Source organism: Lipophrys pholis (assembly GCF_963383615.2).
Source record: "Lipophrys pholis genome assembly, chromosome: 14".
Lineage (NCBI taxonomy): Eukaryota > Metazoa > Chordata > Actinopteri > Blenniiformes > Blenniidae > Lipophrys > Lipophrys pholis.
The window spans coordinates 24,252,592-24,273,189 of record NC_137633.1 but is presented as its reverse complement, the minus strand read 5'-3'; the positions used below and the strand labels follow the sequence as shown (position 1 = coordinate 24,273,189).

At 44.1% G+C, this 20,598-nt stretch overlaps 1 protein-coding gene across 1 annotated transcript in view; it reads left to right on the top strand.

Annotated features, from left to right (window-relative positions):
- fancm (FA complementation group M) overlaps positions 1–20,598 on the top strand; it is a gene marked incomplete at both ends in the record, with an annotated part of 59,912 nt that overhangs the window by 32,718 nt on the left and 6,596 nt on the right. The window contains 14 exons of the mRNA XM_080479886.1: positions 1,413–1,544; positions 4,553–4,685; positions 5,039–5,131; positions 5,224–5,316; positions 8,239–8,417; positions 8,802–9,008; positions 9,885–10,125; positions 10,547–10,578; positions 11,141–11,293; positions 12,863–12,926; positions 14,299–14,409; positions 14,492–14,575; positions 19,081–20,382; positions 20,450–20,532. Coding sequence (XP_080336012.1) covers positions 1,413–1,544; positions 4,553–4,685; positions 5,039–5,131; positions 5,224–5,316; positions 8,239–8,417; positions 8,802–9,008; positions 9,885–10,125; positions 10,547–10,578; positions 11,141–11,293; positions 12,863–12,926; positions 14,299–14,409; positions 14,492–14,575; positions 19,081–20,382; positions 20,450–20,532 — 2,907 coding nt within the window. The remainder of the gene's footprint in view (positions 1–1,412; positions 1,545–4,552; positions 4,686–5,038; positions 5,132–5,223; positions 5,317–8,238; positions 8,418–8,801; positions 9,009–9,884; positions 10,126–10,546; positions 10,579–11,140; positions 11,294–12,862; positions 12,927–14,298; positions 14,410–14,491; positions 14,576–19,080; positions 20,383–20,449; positions 20,533–20,598) is intronic.

Genomic DNA, 20,598 nt, shown 5'->3' with positions numbered 1-20,598 from the left:
GACTTGCCCCTGTCTCTCTGCATGCTCGATTCCACGGACTCTTTTAAAAAAAAAAAAAACTCTTAAAGAATTTTTTTCTATTTAACAAAGCTTTTGGTTAAATGAGTTTTCCACTTTCATAATGTATTTTTTGAAATTCTTATGTTTTGTTTCTATTGCTCCCATTTTATGTGCAGCATTTTGTGATTTTTACTTACTTGCTGTTTGTTCTGACCATCCATCCATCTTCTACCCCACTTATCCAGTTCAGGGTTGGACAGGTCGCCAGTCTGTTTGTCGTGACATGTTTGGATATTATCGCTATTTTAACTGCTGTACCGGTCTTTGATTAAAGATTCACATTTGTCACCTCAAAGTGAAAAATAGTGAAGAAGAACTTCAGATGAAACAATGTTTACGTCAATATAATTTAGTGAAATCTCAATTAAACCTTTACAGAGGAGCTGGAGAGTCACTACAGGGGCTCTTTAGTCTCTAGAGACTCAATTCAAATATAATATTGCACAAAAGCTTTCCACATGTCTGAAATGTGACGGTTTTCAACTCGGTTGACTCTCAGTAGAATCACTGCCGTCACACGTCACAAAGACATAATTATAGAATAAAAAATTTAAAAGTAATTTGTCACAGTTCAGTCTTTCTGATGTGTACATTGGAAATGACGATACGGTGATAATAACAGGTTTGGAATATATTCTGCAGACCTCGTGTTAAACGACTTAATATTATAAACTCTCCGGTTTTGGACCGTGTTTCTTTTGGTGTTGCCCGAACTGTTATGCTCCTGCTGTTATGTCGAGATAAGGAAGAAAAGAGGATAAATACTGCTATCTTTTACCACAGTGGACTTCATTTCTCTTCGGTTCTGCTTAACTGAACAATTGACACATTCACTGTAAAAAGTCTGTTTTTACTGAGCTGTATGGTTCTGTCTTCTGCTGGAGTGAACTTCTTCCATTATTCACTCCTTTGCTTATCATGATGGTTGAATGCCAACAAAACAAAATGCTGATGTTATCAAATGGCCTTTTTTTTTTTTTTATATATATATATTTTTGTTCTGATTGTAGAGCAGTAATTCCTCCTGCTGAAATTCAAATAAAAATGGTCCAGCTTGTGTTATCTGGTTCTGAAGATGAATAGTCATTAAATTGTCCTTAGGACGAACTGCTTCAGTCCATTTTCCCATTGTTAAGAAAGAGGTCAGTGGTAAAGGAAAAAGAGAGGGACAGAGGCGTTGAGTGTGCGATGAAGTAGAACGATGTCCTGTCGCCACAGAAAGCATCATGTGTCGATGTTCTTTCAATCTGAGTGCCAGCAGGATGCCTTTCTTCAGGCTGATGCATGCCTATTACAGGAAATGGCACTATAATTTGTGCTCTGTGTGTCTTGTTTGTTCGCCTTCCTGAAAGGTGCTGGAGAAATTTATGTCTCGTCTGGTCCAGAACCGAGTGATGGCCCACAAAGACCTGCGGAGTTTCACCAAGTACCAGCTCATCCTGGCCCGGGACCAGTTCCGTAAGAACCCTCCACCCCATATCAGGGTACGAACATGGGAGCGATGTGAGCTTCCTCACCGATACACAACTGTCCCAGACGTTTTATAGAACTGTGGCATACTGTTATCAGATTCACTGCAACAACACTGCATTTAACGCTAATATGATTTTTGTGTACTTTATGTTTTCTCACAGACTCAATCAAACACGATAAATTAAAGACGACTTGGATGAGTAACTTTAATCTGATTTGGAAATAGCAACGTGTGCTCTTTACAGAAAGAATATGGTCATGTTAGAGTAACGCGTTATCAGCATGACTTATTGTTGTCACGATACCAACATTTTGGTATCGATACCGATACCACCATGTATTTAGGTACTTTCGATACTTTTCAAAACTTTTCCAAATAAAAAGAGAACACAGTTGTGGCCTTGTGGATGTAGCAACGGTCATTGTTTCCCTTCTGTCTGTCTGTCTGTCTGTCTGTCTGTCTGTCTGTCTGTCTGTCTGTCTGTCTGTCTGTCTGTCTGTCTCTCTCTTTCTCTGTTTTATCCCCCGATCGTTCGTCACGCGCTCATGTCTACAAAAGGAAGTGAATGAAAGTCACAAAGCGGAGCAGCCGGCCAACGCTTCCCCCACAGAGAGACTGACTAATCTCCTCGGTGCAAATGACAACACAGTGACGCTACGCGGCAACGTAAAAAATAAAAATAAAAAATAGATACCGGTACCGGCTGAGCCCAGTATAGTATCGTTTTAAAGGCGTCAATACCGCGATACCAATACAGTACCGGTATATCGAACAACCCGAGCATGACTGATATTGTATAAATTTAACGGTAGGAATAACCTTAGCGTTAGCGAGTGGCTACATATTTAGCATTTGCTGGTGACTACATGTTTAGCATGAGCTGATTTAAAGACTTAAATTTCTTTTGCGGTTTGTGTGATTTTTGTCCAACTTTATCAGAGTGATTATTTTTCATGGTTTCTGAAGTGGACGCAACAAGTAAAACCTAAACAATTCAGTTCAGCGCCGTTTGATCTCAGGTGGGCCAGACACTGAATTTCTAACAAGATAACCTACAAAAGAACCTCATTGTGGCTTCCATCGTTTTAGTGCACAAAAATATCACTTCACATTTGAGCTCTTTTTAGAAACAAATATGTAATGAACAACCTGACATTTTCTCGCCGATTAACGTGGACAAAAGTTATTTTCTGCGGCCTTTAGCCTTCATAACATGTTGCAGGACTGTGTGGCTGATCTCCAAGTTCGGAACTCTGCTGACATCTGCTGGTCTTTCTACATCTCGGGTATTGCACTTTGACCTTTGCTCGTATCGTAACAGTGCGACTCCTAGTGGACAGGTCAGAAACGGCAGATGTTGTCTTTGTGCCTTTCACTCTTTCTACAGTCGCTCAGTGGACCAGATTAAACCATGTGGTTTACTGCAGGTTTGGCAGTCCTGCTTTACACACTTGTCTGAATCATGAAACAATCCAATCCAATCCAATGTATTTATAAAGCACTATTAAAAACAACTCAGTTGACCAAAGTGCTGTACAACAATATAAAAATACAATTATAAATACAACAATACAGTGGCAGCACAGAATACACTTATAGCAGTAAAAGTCAACTTCAACACTGGTTAAAAGCCAAAGAGAACATGCGTGTTTTAAGATGTGATTTAAAAACATGAAGGGAGTCAGCCTGTCTAATGAACAGAGGAAGCTCATTCCACAGTTTGGGACCAACCACAGAAAACGCTCGGTCTCCTCTGAGTTTGCGATGCGTCTGGGGGACCGAAAGCAACGCTTGATCAGCTGACCTGAGTGAACGTGTTGGGGAGTACGACACGAGCAGGTCGGACAGGTAACGAGGGGCAAGGTCATTAAGACATTTAAAAACAAATAACAGAATTTTAAAATCAATTCTAAATTGCACTGGGAGCCAGTGCAGAGAAGAGAGGACGGGTGAAATATGATCATATTTTTGTGAGCCAGTCAAGAGGCGCGCTGCAGCGTTCTGAACCAGCTGCAGGCGGGTCAGTAAGGACTGGCTGATGCCGGTGTACAGGGCGTTGCAATAGTCCAGCCGGGTTGTGACAAAAGCATGAATCAGTATTTCAAAATGATGTTTTGAAAGTGAGGATTTTATCTTTGCGAGTTGCCTCAGGTGGAAAAAACTCGCCTTCACCACAGCACTGATCTGTTTGTCAAATTTAAAATGTTGATCCATCTTTACCCCCAGATTAGAAACAGTTGGTTTGACAAACTGTGTCAGCGATCCTAGGTTCACTGGGGCGGCAGTACCAGAAGTGCTCGGCCCCACTAGGAGGACTTCAGTCTTTCTGTCATTAAAATGTAAAAAGTTAGCAGACATCCAGGATTTGATTGCTTCAATACACTCCAAAAGTTGAGTGGCACTGAAAGCATTCTCACGCTTCAGGGGCACATAGATTTGGCTGTCATCAGCATACAAGTGAAATGACACCCCAAATCTACGGAGAACAGATCCTAGCGGGAGCAGGTACAGTGAAAACAGGAGAGGACCAAGGATGGACCCTTGCGGTACTCCATACGACAGGGGGGCTGTGGAGGAAACACAATCCCCAACTTTAACACAGAAACTCCTCCCTGTTAAATAGGATCTGAACCATTTTAAGGCACATCCCCGAATGCCAACCAGATTTTCAAGGCGATACAGGAGGATTTCATGGTCGACTGTATCGAACGCAGCAGTTAGGTCCAACAGCACCAGAGCCACAGTATGGCCAGAATCATTCAACATTAAAATGTCATTAAAAACCCTTAATAAAGCGGACTCAGTACTGTGGAGGTTCTTAAAACCAGACTGAAAAACCTCTGGGATCTCATGTTCATCCAAGAATGACTTCATCTGAATGAAAACAATTTTCTCCAAAATTTTGGAAAAAAATGGGAGCTTGGAAATGGGGCAGTAGATGTAGATGGAACAGTGTATTCCTTTTTTTTTTTTTTGTTGTTGCTTTCATTGGACCACTGAATCAAATGCTGTCCGCAGGGTGTGCAGCAGGGCATGCTGGAGGGCGACTTTGCCCTTTGCATCAGTCTGTACCACGGCTATGAGCTGCTGATACAGATGGGCCTCCGATCGCTCTTCTTTTACATCCAGGGGATCATGGATGGATCCAGAGGTCAGCCAGCCTTCAGTCTTTCACTGTTTCCCACTGCTATTTATTCATTGATGATCTTTGACAGATTGTTGCAACCTTTTTCAGTAAAAGATTCATTTTCATCCACTTTCCACCAAATAAATGTTTCTGGGTATTTTAGTAAATTTAAGAGTGACATTTTTCACCTCGAAAAGGGAGAGAAGAAATCAGAGCAATTTGGAAATCAGATTTAAATATTTTTTCTTCACATTATTTTGTCAATGCTTATTAAGAATATTTCTTTCTGTGTATCGTCCATCTGTGTACTTGTATGTGTACAACCTCGTTGTGTGATTGTTCTGATGTGAGAGCTCTGTGTGGTTTGTTTGGCTCAGAGATGTCCAGAGCCAAGAATGAACTGCAGAGGACGCCCACATTCATGGATCTTTACCATGAACTGGAGGGCATGTTTGTGAAGCCATCATCAGGTGCTCCTCAGGACACCAACACAAAGTCAGATTACACTAAACGTGGAGAAAATGACGTTTTTCTGACAGTGTGCTGTTTGTGTGACAAACAGGTGCAGATGAAGCGTTCCTTTACAGTCACCCCAAACTGAAGAAGCTGGAGGAGGTGGTACTGCGGCACTTCAGGACGTGGGCGGACACTGATGGTGATAAGATTAATAAAATCACAGCACTCTGAATCATTCTGGGAGAGATTGTTCTAGTTTGAAGCAACGCTTATTACTTCCTTCTATTTACATTAGAGCTCTGCAGACTTCAAGGCCAAAAGACACCTTTTACCCACTTTTCTCTAAATAACATTCATCTGAAGCCAAACAAGTTGTTGAACCTTTGAAGTAATATACATTTTCATTTACGGTTCTGCTATACTGACCAGATTTGTGGTTTATCTTGCATTCATTGAGTTTAAGACGTTTTATGACCGTTTGTAGCCGTAGAAGCAAAGATGAGGAGTCAGGGTTCTGACACTGCACATGAGTTATTATTTAGGATTGCAAGGAAGTCAGCTGACTGAGGGCTTGTTCACATTTCCCTGTTTGATCCAGACCAGAGTTCTCGTCATGCAGTTTCTGGGAAAGACAGTTTTGTTTGTGCGTCTCAAACGCTCTCCTGAACTCTGAACCGGGTCTAACAAGTGGTCTCTGGTCCTAACAAGTGGTCTCTGGTCCCCTTGAAAACGTCGATCTCGGTTCTCATGCTAACAGTCTTTCCAGTGGGTGGGGTGAGAGGATGTGATGTAGAGAGCAATGCATTCTGGGTTGTAAACAAACAAAGCTAACCGTGCCACTCAGAAGAAGCAGACCCAAAAAGAAAAAGTTGGAAATTATCTCCCGGGCAGATGTGGAGTAGTGTGGAAGAAGTAGTGAGGAAGGAGTGAAGAAGGTGCTGATTGATACCTGGTCTGAAGTCTATATATCACCATTAGTTATGGCTACTCATTAGCCACAAGCTAATTAGCCTCGCCACCACGGGCTAAAGTGGCGGGACTTCCGCTTTCCGTCCGTACCAATCAGTGAGCCTTGCTTCTTCTTTACTTCCTCTCTGGTCAGTGTTTGTTTTGGGTGACGACGCCCCCAAACAAGCAGCTGTTATAATTGTGTGACATTTTCCAGATGGTTTGATCCGGTCCCAAAAGTGCTGCTTGACAACACTGTAATTTAATGGGATTGACAACACAGGTCTGAATATTCTCGGACCTCCCCCTCCCAAGTGAACCAAGTTCCCGACTATCCGAATGTGTAAGGCCCCTGAGAGTAAGGCTGCCCCTCCGAATAGAACCACAACCTATCTCTCCCATTGCTTCAGTGAACACAGTTTATATATTCAACAGCTACCAGAATAATCTCTTATTATTTAGATCAAAGTTTATGACTCCTCTCAATGCCAAAACAGTGTGACCTACTCACAGTGTCTCAGTGTCTCACAGTGCCCCCCTTACCCCCCCATAACTCATCTGCCGTAAACACTCCCGTTATTCTTCACATACGCCGCTTTGCACACACTGGTGGTTTTGTTAACTGGGTTTATTGAAGTGTGGCGCTCGTCTTCTGACGAGGTTCAGGCGCTCCTCTCAGTAACAGACGAGGAGGAGATCCAGTGGGAGATGGACGCTGCAGTCCGGATTGAGAAAGTTTTCCGCTGTGTCACAGATAAAGGAAGCTCACGGCTTCGGACGACCGCGGAGCTGTTGCTCCAGCTGCCGTGAGCTGCGGCCGCAACTTCCACATTCTTCACGCCACTATTGTTGCATAATGACATGACTTCCCTGCGTCGTTCACAACCCCAGAAACCCATCTGTGCAGATTTCCGAAGATGACCTCAGTTAGCGAAACATAAACACAGTTTAATGGCGACAAATTCTGGTTTGTTTGTAAACCAATCGACTTTGATGTGATTGATTTAGGCAACTACGGGTTGGAAATTTGTGGAAATTAATGTAATGATCTTGTTTTCATGTATTAGTTTATTCTCTGTGCAAAAGTGATACCTTTTCACGAAAGTTTTTTCTGGTAAAGTAACTTAAAGCAGGACTACTTTGTTTATAAGAAAAGATCATAATCACAATGTATCTTTTTTGCCAACTTCTCTTTGAAGAGTTGAAATAAAGCAACAATTAAATTATATTTTGACTTCAATCTAATTTTCTTATAAATAGAGATTTAAATCATATCATGGTTCAAGTGAATCCTTACATTCCCAATCAAATACAGCACTGAGATCTAACAGTACAAGAGCATATACCAGTCCTTTGTTAGAGGCCATGAGAAGATCATTAGTAGCTTTGACCAGAGTGTCTCTGTACTATGATGAGCTCTGAAGCCTGACTGAAAAGATTCAAATAGATTGATTGTACAGACATGGTCACATCGCTGACGTGCAACAACATTCTCCAGGATATTAGAAATAAAGGGAAAATAAAGGGATATTTGCCGGTCGCTTGTTTAAACACCTGGATCAAGGATGGCCTTTTTAAGAATAGCTTTTATAACAGGCACCTTAAAGGCTTGTGATACATAACCTGTTTCTAAAGATGTTTTATTCTGATCTGATATTGTCGTGCTCATCGGGGGAAAATGTCTCGAATTCATCGTGATTGAATCTAAATCATGTTGTTGGTTTAGATGAAGCCACAATTGCGGATAACTCGGAGAATTCTATGCGGTGGAAGCTGTATAACTGTAAATCAGGTTCTTATTACAAATCTGAAGATGTGGTTGATAGGTCTGTGACAGCTTTTGGGAGTTTGTCTTCAATCTCTAATAGTTAGAAGTTTGTGGTTGACGAAGTTCACAAATTCATTTCTGCTCAAAGTTAAAGGGTTCAACAGACCTTTTGTCAGCCTGGCTCTAGTGCTGAAGAGAAACCTGGGCATGTTTTTGTTTTCTTCTCATGGTGGTTCCTATTTTTCAATTTTCATCCTGTGACATCTGTCACTTCCAGACAGAGATTAGCAGTTTGTCATAGGATTAGCGTCCACCTGAAAGAACATAACCTGTTCAATAGATCCAGATGGCTTCATCTGGTGCACTATTACTGACCTGGCTGCTCCTCTTTCTTCTGACGTTCAGGTGCAGGTGGTCGGGTCGAACCCACACGCGTGATGGTCTTTTCATCCTTTCGAGAGAGCGTGCAGGAGATTGCGGCCATGTTGAACCGCCACGCTCCGTTGATCCGGGTCATGACGTTCATGGGTCAAGCCTCCGCGGGAAGAGGAGTGAAAGGGTTCACTCAGAAAGAACAGCTGGAGGTCTTTCATCTCTCTTTTTTTTTCTTCTTGTTTTCTACTCGAAAGTGTTATCAGGTGTTGTGATATGTTTAAAAATTACAGTTCCAGTTTTGTAAAGTGAGGGTTTGTAAAGTGAGGTTTTGATATGAAACTTAAAACCTGAAAAAAAGATCAAAGTATGTTCGCTATCTCTCAATATGTGTGACATATTTTGAGGTTTTACAGCTTTGTGCAGCATTACCATGTCTGACAGGTGAGTTTATTTCAGGTAAGTAATGCAGGAGAAAACATGGCGTATCTTCAAGTCCCAGGTCCTGTGACGCGTTGGTATCATCCAGCAGGTCTCTCGGTTTGATCCCCTCTGACACAGGCCGGGGCTCATTGCAAGTCTCTGATCGGTTGCAGGTGGTACAGGGCTTCAGACGAGGAGGCTTCAACACCCTGGTGTCTACCTGTGTGGGGGAAGAGGGGCTGGATATCGGCGAGGTGGACCTCATCGTGTGCTTTGACGCTCAGAAGAATCCCACCCGCCTGGTGCAGAGGATGGGACGCACTGGGCGGAAGAGGCAGGGCCGCATCGTGGTCATCCTGGCTGAAGGCCGGGAAGAGAGGGTGAGGCCAACCACAGACATACAGAAGCCTCTACAAAATATACAGAATCAGTTTGAAAAGTTTGTATTGATGGTGACTTCTACGTTCATAACACTCAAATTGTGAGGTTTGAAGTTTAAAGTGAGAGTGCTGCATAATGCTTCCTCAGTGAATAGATATAATGACTGTTCCTTCCACTATACTGTCACTAATGAGCAAAGAGCAAAAACTGCAAAACAAATCTTTGACCTCAAAGAAATGTAGTCATATCCATCCATCCATCCATCCATCCATCCATCCATCCATCCATCCATCCATCCATCCATCCATCCATCCATCCATCCATCCATCCATCCTCTACACCACTTATCCTGTTCAGGTCTGGAGCCGATCCCAGCTTACTGTGGGCGAGGGCAGGATACATGTCATATCTATGTCTTATTCAAAGGACGTTTAATGCTTCTTCAATAATGTGACAATAACTAGCCAATATTGTGTCTCTTATTAAATGATGACAAGTTTCATAATTTGTTTTAATATTTTATTACACTGTATACTGGCTATCATTCCACTGTCGGTTGCTGCAGGGATGATTATGTGCTTCAGTTAAAGACAAGAGAAGCATCTGTAAAATTATCTCGATACTAAATTAAATATACAGCCGGCTTGAAATCTTTCAGTTTATGTGTCATAAAATCTAAAATTAAATGCCAGTTCCACAGTTCCTTACTTCATAAGATTTAACTTTTCTATATTATATCGTACTTTTTCGAGATGCAGCTGTACAACATATATAATACAATTGTGTCTGATTTTAACTTTTTCCAATCAAACTGACAGCTGATGAACTCCACATATAGAGCTCCTGTCCTATAAAACGTCATCTTTTGTCCACAGATTTACAATCAAAGCCAGAACAATAAGCGCAGCGTGTACAAGTCCATCACCAGCAACAAGAGCAGCTTCCACATGTACCCCAACAGCCCCCGCATGCTGCCCCACGGGGTTTACCCCAGGCTCCATAAAATGCACATCACCTGTGGACAGTTTGACCCCCGGGAGAGCAGCAGGAGGTCAGTCAGGGGTCGAGGCTCCCACTCAGAGGGTCTCTCATCGTTCATCCACCGTCAGAACCCGAGTGAGTGTCCTGGCTGACACACAGAAGATCACACCTGCACACCTGGACCAGGGCACATCTGTATTCATGTGTGTGTGTGTGTGTGTGTGTGTGTGTGTGTGTGTGTGTGTGTGTGTGTGTGTGTGTGTGTGTGTGTGTGTGTGTGTGTGTGTGTGTGTGTGTGTGTGTGTGTGTGTGTGTGTGTGTGTGTGTGTGTGTGTGTGTGTGTGTGTGTGTGTGTGTGTGTGTGTGTGTGTGTGTGTGTGTGTGTGTGTTAGGTTCTGATGGGTTTCTGAGCAGCTCTGAATATTCCCAGTGGCTGTTGAGCATGAGTCTCCAGGATCATGAAGCTCCTCCCTTCCTGCGTTGCTCCACCTTTATGTCCGTCCTCTCCGACGCTCCACGTGAGGTTTGTGTTTTTCTTTGTCTGTTTGTCACTCAGACCACATGAATAACACACTTTTAACAGAAGTGGTGTGACTTGAACATTTGAACCCTAAAGTAGGACTGTTAAACTCATGTAACATGTCTGTTCAGAGAAGAACAGTAGTTTGTTTATTTACTGGTTAATTGAAATACTTCAATTATATATATAAAAATTACAAAAGAAATGTTATTGATGTGAAATTCTCTAAATGGTTATAATACAATAGTTATTTACAGAAGAAAGTACACTAAATATGAGCAAACTTATCAAATATATGTTTGAAAATTGTTTTTGATAGTTTTTTTAAGATAAATCCATTAGTCTGTAAGGATTGGAGGTGTTTTATTGAAGCATTGAGGACAATAACTTCTCTTTAGTCTCTTTCAACAACATCTCCCATTTAGATGAATTATCTTTTTCTATTTTGTAGTATTTTATTTAACTTTCCGATTGACGAATAAACTCAGAGAGGTGTGGATGTAACTTTGTGAAGTCATTGTGAAGTGGACAGCTCAACGACTCTCGCTGGGAAAAGGTTCTGCTCACAGCGGACTCGGTGTGTCTCATTTAATGTTTCTGTCCTTTTAATGTCGTTGGTTCGAATGATAGGAGAAGGTGTCCAGCGGCAGAGAGCTGTCCCTGTGGGAGTGGAGACACTGGCAGCACAAAGTGCAGCCCGTCCATGCGGTGGATCATTCCCTCCGCTGTCAGCACTTTGTACAAATCATGCAGCTCATAGACAGCATGAGGGAGGAAGACGAGGTGAGCAGGAATGTTTCCTCTTCACACTGCGGATTTATTCAGTCCAATAAGTGAGACTAGATAGAGAGGAGGAGGTTTATTTTTGTTTGGTATGAAGCAGATTCAGTGTGTTGAACTGTGTTAACCTACCAGGCTGCTCAGTCAGCTGAGCTGCATGTGAACATGCTGATGGGCTCTCTCTTCACTTCATAACTTCATCTTTCATAATCTACAAGGCTGACACTATAAACTTCTCCATGCCATGACTGCGGGTTTCATTACAAACAAAAAAAGAAAAATAAATCACATTTTTTTGATTTCCCCCCCCCCCTCTTATATAGTCTTAAGTAACGTGATTTAATAACCAGATTCTCTTCTAAAAACAGGATTAGAAACATTATTAAAATTCCAAATGTTCAGTATTTGTTTGGAAGACGTCGTGAGGTTTAGAATAACTTCTAACTTCTGGATTCTCAGACTTATTTTAGCTGAGGGGCCGCAAACAGCACTATTTTATGTTGACTGTGTCGGATCAGTAAAATCCGAGCAAAACATCCCCAAGAGTTTCTAAAAACCTCTTCAATTAATGAACTATTTACTATGGAAGAGCATTAGAGCCACAGAAGAAATAAAAACATTTCTGAGCTTCATTAAAAAAAACAAAAAAACTCATGCACTTTAGATAAAAGTTGAAAATCAGAGTCGAGATTTTTTTTTCACAACGAAAAAAATGTGTATTTTATTATTATTATATTTATACAAACGTGAAACATCTATCTCCACATGTGTGTCTGTCACTGCTTCTACAAAATGCACTGCAGGCAGTTTAATGAAGTGGTGAAACGACGCCTCAGAACAGGCTTCTCATAAACACCGTGCCGTCATCATCAGTTTGAGGACTTTGAGGAGACATTGCAGCCCGCAGCCCTTCGTCGCCCTTCACTAAATTCTTACAGAGCACGAGGGACTTGGGCACCGATCCCTGGGTGCTAATAAAATGTATTATTATTAAACAAGGAAATCCTGTGTAAAACCATATCTCCATAAGAAGAAAGCAACCCTATATAGTCAGAGTTATGTAATCTAATTGGATTATTTCGGCATCCACGGGCAAATGACGAGGGACGGACCAGAGGAGACAGACGTCTACTGTTTGTATTTAAAAAAGAATAAATCGTGACATTGATTTTCAACTTTTTTCCCGAAGTGCATATGTTTTTTATTTTCTTTTTTTTTTGTTTACCTCCAATGTTTTTTTTCAATTCAGTGGCCTTAAAAAAAATCTTGACTTAAATTTTTGACTTCTTTCTCGAAGTGCACGAGGATTTTTATTTTTTTTTTACCTCCACATTTGTTTTTCTACAGTGGCCCTTATACTATTCCGTAATTTACAAGCCTGACCAGGTTGGAGAAAGTAAGAGCAGCTTCAACACCAAAGCTCTTTTTACTGAAGTCTGAATACAAATGATATGGTGAAAGGTTCAAAACTCAAGTTTTCCATTTGCAGGTTCTATTTTGACTCAAATTTTGACACTTCCACTGTTGCATTACTGATGTGTCAGCATGACCTTATAACAGTTTGTTCCTCAGTCAGTAGCAGTTCTTCTCCAGGCCCTACAGCTCGTGGTGAAGGGCTGGATTGGACCTAGAGATGGTATTACTCTGACCCCCAGTCCCGATTTGAGGAACCTGGGAGTTACTTTGGACCAGGACTTATCTTAAGACAGGACTTATGTTAAAACAGGACTTACTCCCATTTTAAACAAGTCTGCAGCACTGTTTTCTTTCGTCTGGAATGTTTCGGAAATGAGGAACATGTTGACTCAGATTGACACTGAAAAACAAATCCATGCATTTGTTTCCTCCAGAGTGGACCACTGTGATTACACTGTTGGATTAACTGCTTACGATTCAAATGATTTAAAATGCTGCAGTGAGATTCCCGACAGGAACCAGGAGCCTGTATAGGGGCTTTTCCACCAAAAAGATCCAGGTTCTAGTTCGTGTTCAGGGCCGGATTTAGCACCAGTTCTTTGTCTTTCCACCACCAAAGCCCCGTCCTATCGGGGTCTAGACTGGTGCTGCGCTGGCCCCACATGGTTGCTGGGCCGGAGCGGGGTCTGACACGTCATCAGCTGGGGGCGGAGTTATCGCTACCTACGAGGCGGAAGAGACGCTGAACCGGCTTTCTGAAATCTACAGCGAACACTGAGCCCCGGAGTGGTTATAGAGAAAAAAATAACTATTGGGAACGATATAATAAGTTGTTCCCTCAAGTTAATAATACGAGGGAACGAGATCATATTTTAGCCATAAAATGAGCCTTTTAATGGCTTCATGTGAAAGAGAACTTTTGTTGTTGATCAGCGTGTGTTTACGTAGGTTGCCATTGGAAACGGCTTTTAGAGCTGCGTTCTATCATTCTGCACCTCCAGTCCTCCATGTTGAAGCTTTTGATTCAGACACGTCCAGAAACAAAGTGAAAGGAGCAGAAATTCACAATGTAATGCCCAAATGTTGAAAAATAAGCCCCAAACTCATCAACGCGTTGTTATTATTATTTTTCTCTATGACCACTCCAGGTCTCCGGACTAAAGCAAGACGGACGTGAAAAAACAACAATGGAGCGACGAGGAGACTCAATGTTTTCTGGCTCTTTGGTCTGCGTCCGAGGTTCAGGCCAGACGAGATGGAGCGACCCGGAACAAACCGATGAATACAGTCTGTCTCCTCGTTCCTGTATGAGCGATAGATTGGTGAAATCAGTGACGTATCACGTTTTGCAATGACGTAGCTCTCACTTGGCTCCATTGACGGTGGATAAAGAACCGGTTCTTTGGCGGTGCTCATTTAAGAAGTGGCCCTGGCACTGGCCCTGAACTAGAACCTGGTTCTTGTTGGTGGAAAAGCCCTATGTTTGGTGTCCAGGCCTGAAAAAAACTGGTGGTTTGTTCTTGGTACGAACTGCCCGTGGCTTCGTTATTAGCAGTTAGCATCTCAGTGCTAACTCTGGCTGTGTTGTGCAGACAAAGCGGGAAAGAGCTGTGGTTCAGGAACGTCCTTGCGGTGGTTCTGGTTCTTCCGTGTAGTGTCTCTGTCCTTCAGCGCAGGCCGGGGGAAGCTGGTCGCCGGGGCCTGTGCAGAATGAGACCCTGGAGCTGACTCTTTGGTGAGGGTTGACCTGGCCGTGATCCAGGAACAGCTTCTGTGTGCTCTCAGCAGGAGCTGTGATCATCCTGCTCGGTCGCTTTGGAAGCCGGAGGAGGCTGTTCGCTTGGCATGTGGGAGGTGTGGAAGAAGACGGTTTGTGAGAGTCCGAGCTGTGTCTCCCTCTTACAGCGGGGCCTGTGCTGGTCTTTCCTGGAGCTACAGGCCTGCCTCCTAGTGTGTCTGGAGCAGCTGAGCTCCTGGTCACTGGACTGAAGAGCCAAGAGAGGAAGTGGCCAGCAAAGGTTTTTGTTAGGGTTGAGGGCATTCCAGAGGTGGCAGCCCCTGGGAGGACTGACCATCTTCGGTGACTGATTTCATGACACCACAGGGGGAGCGCTCACTGTGTGGCTGACCTCCTGAGGTGAACTCTTGCAGTCAGATGTTGAGACTCACATGCATGATTTTAATATCATGACAAATGAAAATCATCTGTGTCAGGTAAATCCCAATATCCCTGACAAGCTTCAGGTGGCTCCAATCACCTTCCTCCCACAGACTCCTATTGAACAGCGCAGAGGTGGATTTCAATACCGTTTGACTTAATTTATATAGTGACAAATGGAACATCTGAAGGCAATTTTACGGAGAAAAATCAACAATTCTAAATGAGCAAAAAGAGGAGACAGTGGAAAGGGTCAGAGAGGGAGACTTTCTGCTGAACCAGACTCAAAGGTGGAGAACTTCTGGTGTTGTGGTTGGAGGCTAGAGGACAGAAAGAAAGAAAGGGATTGTGGGGAGTGATTCAGACCCTGTTTCAGGTCAGGGGCTGACAAGGAATAAGCAGCAGTTATGACAAGGATTGTCATAACAAATGATGACTCGACTCGCTGCAGGTGTGATGGAGGCAGGAGCCTCAGAGAACGACCTTTCGGTTCCACTGTCGGAGGTCCGGCAAGTTAAATGCTGCACTCAGGTAATCACAGAGCTTCTTTTGTTGTTCACTTTATTTGTGGAGCTTTTTCAAAATGGTACCTTGCAGTCCTATTAGTTAATTAATGTACCCACAGCCCCTTTCAAATGCTTGATTAATTCTAAACGTATTTACTAGAACTTCCTAAATGAATTAAGTATTCATTGGGGTGTGGCTCTGCCAAGGTTACATTTTCTCTTTTGTTCACTTGTATCCATGTGTTAGTGTGTGTTAGTGTGTGTGTGAGGTAAATACTCAAATCTCATCACATTCAGAAATGTACCATCAAATTTCTTAAGGGATGAACGCCAAAGAACTAATCCAAATTCCACTTCCTCAGATTCAAACATAGTTTGAAGCTGGACCAAAGTGTGAAACACATAAAGTCTAGGAATACACCCATGGAGCCCGCAAAATAACCAGAAAGTCATTTTGCATCAGTTTGTCGTGGGAATGTTTTTTTATAATATGCATTCTCTCTATAGTTTCAAATTAAAAACATAAATCAGGAAGAGATCGTTCCCCAAACCAAAAGAACAAAACTTAACGGCAGCACCATTTGTTACTAGATAATCATGTGATTCAGTTTCCAGTTAAAACCACTGAATCACAACAATCTCAACTTGATGTTGGCGGCAGAGCTCGGTTGGTAGAGCGGTCGTCTCCCAGTCGGAAGGTTGCACGTTCAATTCCCATCTCTGCCTGCTTCCATGCCAAAGTGTCCTTGGGCAAGACACTGAATCCCAAACTGTCCCCATTGGAGTGACAGCGCCTTGCACGACTGCAGCCTCCAATGGTGTGTGAGTGGGTGAATGTGATGAGCCATGTAAAGCGCCTTGGGGCTGCTGTCAGAAGAAAGGTGATATATAAGTGAGTCCATTTATCGTAACTTGTTTTCTTCTGCCCTGTTCTTAAATGGTAATAAGTGTTCACTGTCTGTTCACTGTCATTCTGCAGCTTATGTGAAGCACAGTGGAGCCACTTAGCTGCCTCTGTGAGCCTGAACAAATATAAAACCCTTAAAGCTCAAGCATCATTCTGACCAAAAAGAAAAACAATTTCTTTCACCCAACAGCTTTTCACTGCAGGAGGTATCGTGTGTGTGTGTGTGTGTGTGTGTGTGTGTGTGTGTGTGTGTGTGTGTGTGTGTGTGTGTGTGTGTGTGTGTGTGTGTGTGTGTGTGTGTGTGTGTGTGTGTGTGTGTGTGTGTGTGTGTGTGTGTGTGTGTGTGTGTGTGTGTGTGTGTGTGTGTGTGTGTGTGTGTGTGTGTGTGTGTGTGTGTGTGTGTGTCCTCTGGGGTTACACAACACTTCTCTGAACTGTTATATAAGAGCAGGAAGCTGGAAGTCGGTCAGGCCGTGATGACCCAAATCAGAGCTGCATGTGGCTCTACAGCCCTGCTTTACCACGGAAGTATTGGTAAACAAACATTGTGTTTTACTTTTAGTTGGTACTCAGCACTTAGATACTTTCAGAGTTTGTCATGTAAAATATGTGTGCTGCTGCAGACGAACGTGGAGTTTCTAACCTCTCAGGAGAGGATAAGCGTGAATCATTTCAAGAAAAGAAACTGTTAAGAAGGAAAATTCAGCTTAATCAATGTGGACTGTGTGTGTGTGTGTGTGTGTGTGTGTGTGTGTGTGTGTGTGTGTGTGTGTGTGTGTGTGTGTGTGTGTGTGTGTGTGTGTGTGTGTGTGTGTGTGTGTGTGTGTGTGTGTGTGTGTGTGTGTGTGTGTGTGTGTGTGTGTTTTAACTGAACTTCTGCAGACATCCAACACAGATGTATCCGCAAAACTTCACTTCACTTTTGGGGGGTCCGTTTACACGACACCAGTGTTCTGATCCCCAAAGTTTTTATCGCGGCTCCAAAGGTGGAAAGATTCTTTCACGGATGCTATTCCCTCCTGTAGAGACTGCCGGAGGGTATGGAGTGCTGTAACTGTGCATGCGCATCTCTCCCCTTCCCTCCCCTTCCTTCTGCTCATCCACTTGTAAACAAACATGGCGGACCGTAGTGGTTTGACTCGCAGTCCGTATTCTAGTTTTATCGTCCAGATCAGTAGTTTAATCGTTGAGACTCTCCACTGATGGCTTCTGATGCGTCATCAGTCCGTACGGATGTCAGGTTCTCTCCATTTTCTTCATGTTCATACCGTCTTGTTCTCTGCACACATATCTGTGTGGTTTCATTACAAAATCAAGCAACAGCGCCCTCCAGTGGCCCGGCATACTAACTACATCGTTGTCTCTGTGTCCGCTGCTGCAGTGTAAACACACTCCTTTTATTTAACAGATTAGGTGTTGTCATGTGAAACGTTGTCGTGTAAACAGGGCCTTAATAAGTGTTGATTGTTCTTTGGAAGTAGTAACTTCATCATGTTCTGAGCTATACGACTCTTGGAAGAAGTTTGACCTTCCCTTTTGTGAGGAGCTGCTTCAGTCCTTCTCACCAGGTCCGGACGGCTGCAGAGTTCAACATTCCACATTCTTTGCACCACTATTGTTGCGTAATGACGTTACATCCCTGCCTCGTTCACAATCCCGCCTCCATTTTACTCTCTGTAGTGGGACCGCGCAACACAGTTGGTTCTGGGTGTGCTTTGCCGTACCGTGCCGTACCATACCGCCCCGCTCAGGGATGTACTGCAGTGGGACCGAGGCTCAAGGAGCCGCAGCAGAGGGACCAAAGAGTCGCATGCGGGTCTGGAGCCGCGGGTTCCCGACCCCTGAATCATATGGCCATTTCCTGGCAGAGAACCAGGAAACTTAAAAACATGGACATCTTTTCTTGCAGCTTAAATCAACTTGTCTACATAGAAAAGTACATCATAGTTTACAGAAACAGTGACCCCAGTGAGAATAAGATGATGTAATGAGGGACAAACATCTCAGAGATGGTTGGTGATCTGGATGAAGTTTCCTTGATGAGTGTGAGTTATCATAGGTAAGCTCTCTATAGCAGGGGTGTCAAACTCAGATCCTCGTGGGCCACAGCCCTGCACGTTTTCAATGTCTCCCTCCCCTGAATGTCCTGATGGTTCATCACCACATTCAGCACAAAGCCAGATAACGAGCTGCTCATTGCAATCAGCTGTGTTGAAGCTGGGAGACATGCAAAACGTGCAGGGCTGCGGCCCTCGAGGCCTGGAGTTCGACACGTGTGGCCTATAGTGTGGTTAGAAGAAGAGAAAAGGACAGGACGGACAGGCTAGTTGGTTAATTGGTTTGTCCCCAATCAAATATACTGTTGACTTTTCAAATTGTGTTGACATACAGTATGGATGGTGTGTGCACAAAGTGATGCACGCATGTGGTAACCTATCTATGTTCACTGTGTGTGTGTGTGTGTGTGTGTGTTTTCAGGGGGACTGCCATTACGAACAGGAACTTCTTCCTTACCTCCACCAGAGGGACACAGTAAAATGTGCCCAGAAGAAAACAAAGAGCCTAAAAACCCGTTTGAAAACCAAGAAACCTGCAGGATGTCACTCGTCTGCTTTTGAAAGTCTAAAAGAGCAAACAGGGACTTCACTAACAGCTGGATCTGTGTTTCCATTGACCAAGAAGAAGCGGAGGCCTCTCATTCAGAGCGGTACAGAGGTGCCTCCTTCGGACGTCACAGTTCCTCTCGCTCCCGAGGCGTCTCGTCTCTTTCCATCGCAAAAACACTGTCCGGTTTCTCATTTAGAGGACGACTGGGTCACACAAGCCAAGCTGGAAGTCACAGAGGAAGATGTTGAACTTGAGGCGATGTTCTACCTTCATAAGTGGGACTCGGCACCTCCTCCCTTTCCTGTGAAGCGCCTCTCGGTGCAGAGCGAAGGTCTGAGAACAATCCTGGACAACGTGGCTAAACTCCTGTCTCAGTCTCCTCCGTCCCTGCCCGATGAGCTCGACGATGGTCCAGCCTCACGTCCTCCTCCGCCTCCTCCTCCTCCTCCTCCTCACCAGCCTGCTGAGCTGTTTCCAGTCAGCTTTAACTTGGTCGTTGATGAGGATGAAGACGACGTGAAGCACGATGAGTCCACCAGGTCTCCAATGGCCAACAAAGCCCCTGAAACGTCTACTGATGGTCCTCTACAGGCGAAACAAGCTGTGAGAGCAGCGGTGAACAGCCCGAGCTGGGATGATGTTTTTGAGGGCGAAGATCGAAGCTCCATGAAGTACTCAACTGATGAAGAGGAGGAACCAGATGACATTGGTGTGGCGAACAACCGCTGCAAGGACGCGGAGGCCGAAGAAGGGCTCCAGGATGCAGCTGCTGTGAAAAGAGTCCGTGTTGACATGGATGAGAGCCTCGACCTGTTTGGTGATGACGAGCCTTTCCTGCAGATGACTTTTCCAGAGGGAGTCACTCCCAAAACGTCTCTTCTTGAACAAAACACCGTCGAGAGGAGGTCACACCCCACACACGGCCGCTCCCCGTCAGCTGGTAGCTCACACAGATTGAAACCAGAGCCAGCACACAGAGAACTGTCCTACGACACCACAGAGACAAAACGTCACACGTGCAGACAAACGAAGCCCAAAGCACAAGATTCAAACCAACTTCATTTCAAAGGCTCTACGAAGCAGGAAGACGCTCCCCCATCCTCCGACGGCTCCCATAGCTTCTTCCCTGTGAATTTTGAGCTGGGCTACACACTGGAGGACTCTGAGGAGGAGACCGAGACTGTCTGTGTCCAACAGAAAGCTTCATCTTTATCACCTAAAGAGCCGGATGTTTCCAGGATGTCCAGGCCAGCTGTGTTCAAGGCTTCTACTCCCTGCAGCAGCCTCGTCAGACAGAGCACCTCTGTGTTTGTCAAGAAGTCCAAGTTATCCTCGCCTCCACCTGCACTGTCGGAGCAGAACATGTTCCCATCCCCCATCGCGTCCCCGGGAGGAAGACGGACGCTCGTTGATGCGGTTCACTCCCGAGGAGAGAGAGGGCAGATGGAGGGAAGCTGTTCACAACTGAAGCTGGTCGGTGCACGTCCAACTCTGCCAGGTCTGTTCGGTAGGACTCTAAACGCAGTTCAGATGGACTCCTCTCGTTCTGACTCTTTGTTTCTCAGTGACCAGCGACAGTGAGGACGAATGTGTGCTTCAGAAAAGAAGACCTCAGCGCAGGATGAACCCTCTGTCATCTCCAGAATTGGTGAGTTTGAGTCCTGAGCTGCTAAATCATACGTCATATAGACTTTATGAGGTCTTATCTGCTAAG